At 38.4% G+C, this 8,847-nt stretch overlaps 1 protein-coding gene across 1 annotated transcript; it reads right to left on the reverse strand.

Annotated features, from left to right (window-relative positions):
- Window positions 1-6,606: 6,606 nt before the first annotated feature.
- LOC142622919 (BIIDXI-like protein At5g11420) lies at window positions 6,607-8,636 on the reverse strand. The gene is made up of 3 exons (XM_075796480.1): window positions 8,564-8,636; window positions 7,870-8,385; window positions 6,607-7,289 (listed from the first exon to the last, which is right to left on the reverse strand). The coding sequence occupies exons 1-3, from the start codon at window positions 8,616-8,618 to the stop codon at window positions 6,697-6,699; spliced, it is 1,164 nt and encodes a 387-aa protein (XP_075652595.1). The 5' UTR covers window positions 8,619-8,636; the 3' UTR covers window positions 6,607-6,696.
- Between the last annotated feature and the right edge of the window lie 211 nt (window positions 8,637-8,847).

The following is an 8,847-nucleotide window of genomic DNA, read 5'->3' on the forward strand; positions in this document are numbered from 1 at the left end:
GCACCTCTTTAGGATTTCGAGGTGGGTGTAAGTTGCTAATGGCCTTAACCTGAGCAGGATTCACCTCAATTCCCCAGTGAGTCACTATATAGCCTAGAAACTTGCCCGACCCCACACCAAAAGAACATTTAGAGGCATTGAGTCGCAATTTATACTTTCTTAGCATCTAAAAAGTGTTGCTCAGATCTTCCAAATGTGTAAAAACCGTTTTACTCTTTACTACCATGTCATCCACATATAGCTCGATAGTTTTTTCCAGCTGTGTCTCAAACATCCTCGTCATCATCCTTTGATAGGTAGCCCCTGCATTTTTCAAACAAAAGGGCATTACCTTATAATGATAATTTCCTGTAGGAGTGACAAATGCAGTCTTCTCCTGGTCCTCCACAGCTAAAGGTATTTGGTGGTAACCTTGGAAAGCATCAAGAAAATTCATCCGATGATGCCCTACAGTGGCATCCACCAACTGATCAATCCGAGGTATTGGGAAAGAATCCTTCGGACAAGCTTTGTTTAAATCTGTGAAGTCCACACAGACTCTCCATTTCCCATTCTTCTTCTTCACCACGACCATATGGGCTAACCATTCAGGATAGAAAATTTCTTTGATAGCACCCGCCTTTTTGAGTTTAAGCACCTCCTCCTTCACAGCCTCAGAATGCTCTTTGGAGAACCTCTGAGGTGGTTGCCTCATCGGTACCACAGTTGTATTGACTTTTAAATGATGACAAATGAAACTTGGATCAACCCCAGGAGCTTCATAAGCATTCCATGCAAATACATCCATATTTCTCCTAAAAAACAAATCAGTTTTGTCTTCTCCTCCTGTGGCAATTGAACCCCCACCTAAAAGAACTTTTCAGGGTCGTTGTCTATGAGAATCTTCTCCAATTCCTCACATGCAGATTCATCTACCTTGGTTATGGCCAAAGACTTTGATTGCTACGAATTTCCGTTAGCCAAGGCCGAGGACTCCGGTTCAGGTTGACGCAGAATTGCAGCCGTGACACACTGTCCAGCTACAGATTGACTTCCAAGCAGCTCCACCACTTGATCTTCAGAAGGAAATTTAACCTTGACATGCAAGGTTGAGGAAACAACACCCAAAGCATGCAACCAAGGTCTTGCCACAATAGCCGTATAGGGAGAATAGGCGTCCACCACGATGAAATCTACGTTTACCACTTCTGGGCCTGATTGTACAGACAGCCTAATTTGCCCCTTTGGTATGACAGCCTTTCCCTCGAAGCTTATCAAGAGTGAGTCATACGCCATAAGATCTTCAAGCTTTAAATTCAACCCTTTAAACAAGTCAAGGTACATGATATCTGCGCCACTGCCTTGATCGACCATTACCCTCTTCACATCGTAATTCCCTATTCTTAGGGTAACAACTAAGGCGTCTTCATGTGGCTGGATAGTCCCGATTTTGTCCTCTTCCGAGAAACCCAAAACTGGTGGTATATTTCCCTTAATCCTCTTCGGCTGGTCTCTCGATTCCTCGGCCAAGGTCCGCGCCACAGACATCACCCTAAAAGGAGTTGATCCAGTCCTTCCAGGTGCCGTAAAAATAACATTGATTGTTCCTAGAGGAGGCCTTGATGAAGAACCCTCATGATTTGCCACCCCTAAGTGGTTTCCTTTCCCATTAGGCTGATACAGGAATTGTTTTAACTTTCCCTCCTCAACCAATTGCTCCAAATGATTCCACAGAGTCCGACAATCCTCGGTGGTATGACCCCTCTCCTAGTGATAATGGCAATGGAGATTTTGGTTGCGTTTTAAAGGGTCCGCTGCCATCTTATTTGGCCACTTGAAGAATGACTCATGCCTGATTTTCTCCAACAGCTGTTGTACTGGTTCTTTGAAAACGATGTTGACCACCTGTGAGGCCGTATGACCAGTTTGTTTGAAGAAATCTCTTGCAGGCTTGTTGTTGTTGTATCTGTTCGACCTGAAATCCCTCATTTCCTGTTAGATAACCTTCGCCTTACCCTTTCCTTGCTGCTGATCTTTTTCAACTCTTTTGTACTCATTGATGTAATCCATAAGTCGACGCTCGCTTCTGACAGATTTCTCCGTCAAAGATTTCCTCAAGTCATGCTCCGTAGGTAGGCTGATCTTGAAGGTCCTTATTGCCACGTCATCGAAGTCCTCGTCAATTTCATTAAACATCTCCCAATACCTGTCCAAATACGTTCTCAGGGTTTCCCCATCCCTCATGGCCATGGATAATAATGAATCCAAAGGCCGAGGAACTCTACTGTACGTGATGAAGCGAGAACCAAATGCTCTAGCAAGCTCTTTGAAAGAATTGATAGAGCCAGCCCTCAAGCCATCAAACCATCTCATGGCCACGGGCCCCAGGCTAGAGGGAAAGATCTTGCATATCAAGGTCTCATTCTTGGAATGTACCGCCATCTTTTGGCTGAAATGGCTCACATGCTTCATAGGATCCGTCCGGCCATTGTAAATAGTGAAGGTCGGTTGTGTGAAGCGCCGAGGTAACCTCCCTTCTTCCAACTTGCGTGTGAGGGGTGACTTGGAGATTTAATGCAACGCCCTACCCATTGCATCATTTCCCAAGCCCCTAGAGGAGTAGTTTCTGCCTTGCCTCCCATGTAGGTTGTCTTCCTTGGAGGAAAAAGATTCATCTGGGGGAGTTCTGGCCCTCTACCTGTAATTTTCATCCTCGGAACACTTTGAAGAGGGATCAGAGACAGAAGGAGTTCGCCTCTGCCTCTCATGACGAAATTTCCTTTTTAGGCTGTCAATCTCTTTCTGCATGGCCCTGGTATTCTTCTCGTGAGGAGCTCCGCTTCCCTCTTGTGAATGACTCGTACTTTTGGTAGTGTGCGTAGTATGCACACTACCTTCTTGGTTCTCTTCGTAATCAGGATGCAAGGAGTGATTCTCATGTTGGGAGCCCACGGACTCTGCACGACGTTGTGGTCCTGAGCCCACCATGATGTTTTAAACCTCCTCAAAGACTAAATTCCCACAGACGGCGCCAATTGTAAGGACACAAGTCGAACCTCCAATCCACAATCAAAATGGAATGGGCTTGAAAGGCCTTTTACAATAAATTTGTAGAGAGTGGGCTTGAAATCTAGATTTTGAGGGTGGTTCAAACAACAAAGAAAGAACGGGCTTCGGGCCCAATGGCACAAACAAGGAGTTAACTGTAAGAATATGAATGAAAGCTCTTCCTCGGACACAATCCGAGGATAGTTTATAATATTGCTTCTCAAGGTTGATTACAATTATGGATCATTCGATTATTATATGCTATTCTTTCTTCTTTTTAAGAAAAAGCCCTCTCCTCTTCCAAAGGTCTTTCCTCTTATTTATACTTCTTCTTTTTCTCTTTATCATCTTCCATCTCATGGTTATAACGCTGGCTTTAGATACTTGTCCCATCAAATTTTCCCAAAGTCCTCTAGGGTCAGGGACCAAGTTCCAAACTTCATGCTCAGGTCCCATTTCTCCATTAATGCAGTCAGTATATCAATTGCAAAGTTTTTAATGTGTGGGCGGTAGTAGCAGTTTTACCTTAGATATCCCACCGCTCTTTCTATTGTCCTCCACGTGTACCGTGTCTTCTCGTAACCATAGGATTTTCTATAACATAGCCTGGAGATTTTAAACCTCTCTTCTTATGACCTTGACTTTAATATCCTCGGACAAAGCTCTCCTCGGACATAACTGTTCACACGTTATCACATTTTTACCTGGCATTTTCTTTATGAGGTACATTCATGTACTCCTAGATCATTTGATGTCCTCGGATTGGGTTTTTAGCCCAATAGACTTTGTTGGGTCATCTTTTGTAAATTACTGGGCTCGATGTCCCTACAAAAAGGAAGGTAAAATCTCGAAAATTTTCATATAATTCTATATTGAAAAATCTAGTATCACAACTTAAAGCATTCCATTTTCCAAATTCATATTTCTATTTCCTTTTCTTATAGTTTTAGAGAATTATATAATTCCCGTTTTCATGCTATCACTTTTTTATAAAAAAAAAATACTAAATATTTTTAACAAACACACGAGAAGAAGGGAGAATGTTGTTTTCATGCTATCACTCATTGTATAAACCATAAAGAAAAGGTAGCAAAAGAAAATTTTCATTATAATTTTATATTATAGCTTTGGGCAAAAAGATAAATAAATAAATAAAAAACCATGTAGAGCGCAGGTCAATAAAAAATAAGAAGAAAAGATGAAAGATCAAACACCTAAAGCTTAAACAGTAATCAATGGAATTTGATTAGCAAGGTTCATTAATAGGGCCAATAAAATTATCCATGAAACCTGTTGAAGGGTCAAACCTACCAAAAAAGCTTGAAAATTTTTATTGTAATTATTTAGAATTTACAATAAATCCAAACAATGAACCTTGAACCTAGGAAATCTAAGGTTTAATTTATCACAAATGAAACAATTGCAAATGCATATATATCGAGATTAGTAAGTTAAATAAATATGCACTGAAGTAACCTTCAAAATTCAAACTTGGCCTCAAAAAAAGAAAAAAAAAATGTTCAAACTTTTTCTCTAAAGAAAAAAAAGATTGCAATTTGATACCGATCTCTTCAGTATATTTTTTATTTTTAACTTTCCATATTGTTGTTTGACGACACTTCAATATTTATTCACAAAATGATAATTTTTATTGCTCAATCAAAAAGAATCAAATGTCAATTTCCTGGAGGGAGTTTCACACATATATATACCTAGATTAAACTATAATAAAATTTCTATCTTGTATCAAAAAAAAAAAAAATTATGCTTATGGCATTTGGTAAAACAGATCATCATTATCAAATCTCCTAATTCCCAAATTTTCATTAATTTTGGATAAGAAACAAAATCAGCAAATAAATCAATAATTGATAACTCAACTCAAATCTCAATCACGTACAGTTAATAATGCTACAAATCCGTTTCATCCCTTCACGTCTCTATACGTATATAGAGAAAGTTTTTTTTTTTTTAATATCTAATATAGCAAGTAATTAATATATTTAATGGGTGATGATAAACTTGATTAAAAAAAGTAATAAATATATTTATTTCTCCAAAATTAATGGATTAAACCCCCCCCCCCCCCCCCCCCCCAATGCATGTTTACCCATAAATTCTCACCACCCTAGCTCTCTAATGCACTAACAAATAGCTAATACAACTATGGCTTCCTTTTCCCACCTCCCAGTTGCTTTATTTGCTTATGCTTCCCTGCTCTCTTTTTATACTCTCATATGTTTGGGTAATGCTTCAATCGAGCAACCATCTTCTAGAAAGCCTTCAATTCGAGAATCACTTAAGCTATACCATGATCGACATGTAATTACTCCACCAAGCATCCCTTTTGATTCCCTACCGGTTTCAAGGTCAAAAAAGCCTTCAATTCGTGCATCACTTAAGCCATACCATGATCAACATGTAATTACTCCTCCAAGCATCCCTTCTGATTTCCTATCGGTTTCAGAGCCAACAAAGCTTCCAATTCGAGAATCACTTAAGCTATACCATGATCGACATGTAATTACTCCACCAAGCATCCCTTCTGATTTCCTACCAGTTTCAGGACCAAAAAAGCCTTCAATTCGTGCATCACTTAAGCCATACCATGATCAACATGTAATTACTCCACCAAGCATCCCTTCTGATTTCCTATCGGTTTCAGAGCCAACAAAGCTTCCACTTCGCACATCACTTAAGCTATACCATGATCGACATGTAATTACTCCACCAAGCATCCCCTTCTAATATCCTATCAATTTCAGAGCCAATAAAGCCTCCAATTCAAGCATCAGTCATTTCTAGGAAGTTTAAGGATTAAAATAGAAGGTGAATGGTGTATAGTTTCATCAATCAAACTTCAAAATAAATAATGTTTAGTAAGCATGAATAAGGGATAGTGAGGAATGTTTGATAGTGTGTATTACTTATTTTTATCTTCATTTTACCTGTGAGTTCTTGATTTCTCATAAACAATTGGGCAAGTTATTAAAAATTTAAAATGTTCAACTAGTAATATTGTCTTTTTTTTTTTTGTTCCATAATATTGTGCTTTTATTACCATCATTAGGACAAACTTTGTCCTTAATATTATACTATAACTTTTAAATTCCATCAGAGAAAGTTCCCAGTTTGGCACTGGCACGCCAAGGTTAAGGACAAGTTATTTCTAAATTCTCATGGCATCAATATGTATATAAATAACGAAAGGTTCGTGCCACTTCAAATCGCATCTAGATGGCTCCTGAAGGTCATTCATCAAATTCTTTCTCCAAACACAACATAAGAGGGATTTACGTTTCTCATAACATGGCACATGAACATAACAGTTCACATAACTACGCATGTGTTTGTACTTTGTAGCGTGTACCAAATTTAAACTTTGAATCGAATTTAAACCCAGTCAATAACCATATTTTTGAGTTTTTGAGTATTTTGACCCCGGCAATCCTGCACCAGAGCCATTTGATCAACCACCAAGCAGTCTCAATAAGAAGATTCAATCACTATCACAAACATAACAATGATTAATCAACAATATAATATTACTAGCACAGAAAGTCCGCAATTAACATTCCTCAGAAACAAAAAGGTAATCATACCCAATACAATCTCAAACTAACTTCAAACATGAGCTAGGCAGTTGGTTTTTTAAACAAGTGCTTGATGTCATCTCCAATGTATTTGTAGAATGGCTACCAGAATATAAAGAGAAATCAGAACCTTCAATTGCATTTCTAGTTTCGAGCCAGAAGAAGCACGCAAAAGCAAAACCACATCATCGATCAAAGGACCACAGAACACACCATCCTTTGTCTGGCTTGTTTTATAGCTGAGGAAACTGATTAAAGTTGGACTTGGACCTGCCTTGAATGTCAAAGAGAATTTCTCAGCCGAGCCAGTCCCATTGCTCTTCAGCGAGAAATTCTGGGCGGTCGGTCCTGCTAGAGCCCCTACTGAGAAATCTCCCACACAAGTATCATTAGCATCTCCCAATGTGAAATTCAAGTTATAGGTAGAGCCTTCGTTAAGAATTGTTGGTATTTGTATGCCAGCTGAAACTCCCGAGACAATCTCTATAGCAGCATTGCCTTGTGGGACAAAGTAGTGTTTGGAGTCTATGTATTTGACAGTTCCTTGCACAGACCATAGTAGTAATGGGGATTGAGCAGGACTTGGTGTTTGATCAAGCAGAATTCCCTCAGTAGAGTTACTCAAGAAATCGGGACCGTATTCAAATCCTCCATTTAGCAACAGGTTATCTGTGTCCAACCACAAACAACACTTCAATAATTGCGTAAAATTGTAAATGTGGCTTTGTTCTTTTTTTACAATGCTCTGCATAATGCGCTTTATCGAGACTTAAGAGCCTCAAACTACTTGTGCCTATATGTTCTTCTCAAATAAAATTCTGACTAAAGAGATGAACTATTGAACATAATTTGGTAAACAACAACAACAACAACAAATTTAATCTGAAAATTTTGAAGTCGGCCGTGGATCCTCAATAGACTAATCAGGGTCAATTACAAGTATTCATTTCCGGTCATACTATGAACATAATATGGTAAACACTGGTAATAAAATAGATCCTATGTTGCAAGCTAGAACCTGTGAAGGCAAATCTTGAACTTAAAAACAATATCTTCGGCAACAAACAGAGTCTGGAATTCATGGATTTCCCCTCTTAGGTACTTAGAAAAACTGAAAAAGTTTTCATGATCTTTAAGCTTTATTAATTCCATAATTCCAACCTTATTTATCCATAAATTTAAATTTGAATTTTGACTCAAAATTGATGGACTATTTTCAATTGTTATGAAGAATTAGAAATGTACTTACCAGTGGCTTCAAAAGATTCTGCAATGCCCTTAAGGAGAAGCGTATCAAGCACAGGCCAACATATGGAGTTGGGATCAGTTTCTGTGGTTTGGCTTTGAAACACAAGATTAATAGGCTCTCCCTCACCCCAACTACCCAAGTAGTGACCATAGCTCTCCCATGTTTTCCCATAATTTTGCATCCAAGAAAAGACCATGGTACTATCTGGGGCTGACACTACCATATCAGCGTTGGCTGAACAATTCTGACCACCTGGGGCCAACGTGAAGGTAAGCAAGTAATTTATGATATTGCCATTAGCAGTGAAAGTTTGGTTGATTTTGCCATCTTGACCCAATTGTATGCCATGTCCATTCCCTGGCAATGATATGTTTTGACTAGCTTTTACATAATTCACGGTACCTTCAAATGTCCATCCAGGAATTGTGTTGTTTTGGCTCAAAGGCACAACTGAGGAGGTGGAATTTCCTGTCAAGTTTGATGGTGGAGATTCAAAATCTGGATTCTGAAGAAGATCTGCATATATGATCATGTTAATATATGTTAATATATATATATATATATATATATATATATATGTTACTCAAAACAAGATACTTCATTTGCTACAATATTTGCTTATGTCTTCTAACTTTTGGGTATCGGGAAATTGCGTAGTAAAGAATAAAGATCGACACTTTGTTGCTGATGTTACCTGCTGATGCTAATCCCAAGAAAAAAAGTGAGAGAAGGATGATTTCCGGCTGCATTATCTTTGCTACAGAAGGAATAAAATTGGATTGTTTGGTTACAGCAAGGAAGAAAGTAGATCCACAAAATATAAAAGAGTGTAACCTTAGAAGTCTCAAAACGTTGACTTTATGGAAGTCACATGACTACGTGAGCTGTGTACATGTTTCCTTTTCTAGGCACGTTGTATTATTATTATTGTTTATTTATTTTTATGTAAACTACGTATGTTGTATTATATTCCTCATA

The sequence above is a fragment of the Castanea sativa genome, chromosome 1, assembly GCF_040712315.1.
Source record: "Castanea sativa cultivar Marrone di Chiusa Pesio chromosome 1, ASM4071231v1".
In the NCBI taxonomy this organism is placed as follows: domain Eukaryota; kingdom Viridiplantae; phylum Streptophyta; class Magnoliopsida; order Fagales; family Fagaceae; genus Castanea; species Castanea sativa.

What these genes read in the sequence shown, in the direction of transcription:
- LOC142622919 (XM_075796480.1), bottom strand. Translation starts at nt 8,618, where the DNA reads ATGCAGCCGGAAATCATCCTTCTCTCACTTTTTTTCTTGGGATTAGCA. An exon ending in CTTGGGATTAGCATCAGCAG is followed by an intron (nt 8,386 to 8,563) that starts GTAACATCAGCA and finishes TCATATATGCAG; the next exon opens with ATCTTCTTCAGAATCCAGAT. An exon ending in AGAATCTTTTGAAGCCACTG is followed by an intron (nt 7,290 to 7,869) that starts GTAAGTACATTT and finishes GGTTGGACACAG; the next exon opens with ATAACCTGTTGCTAAATGGA.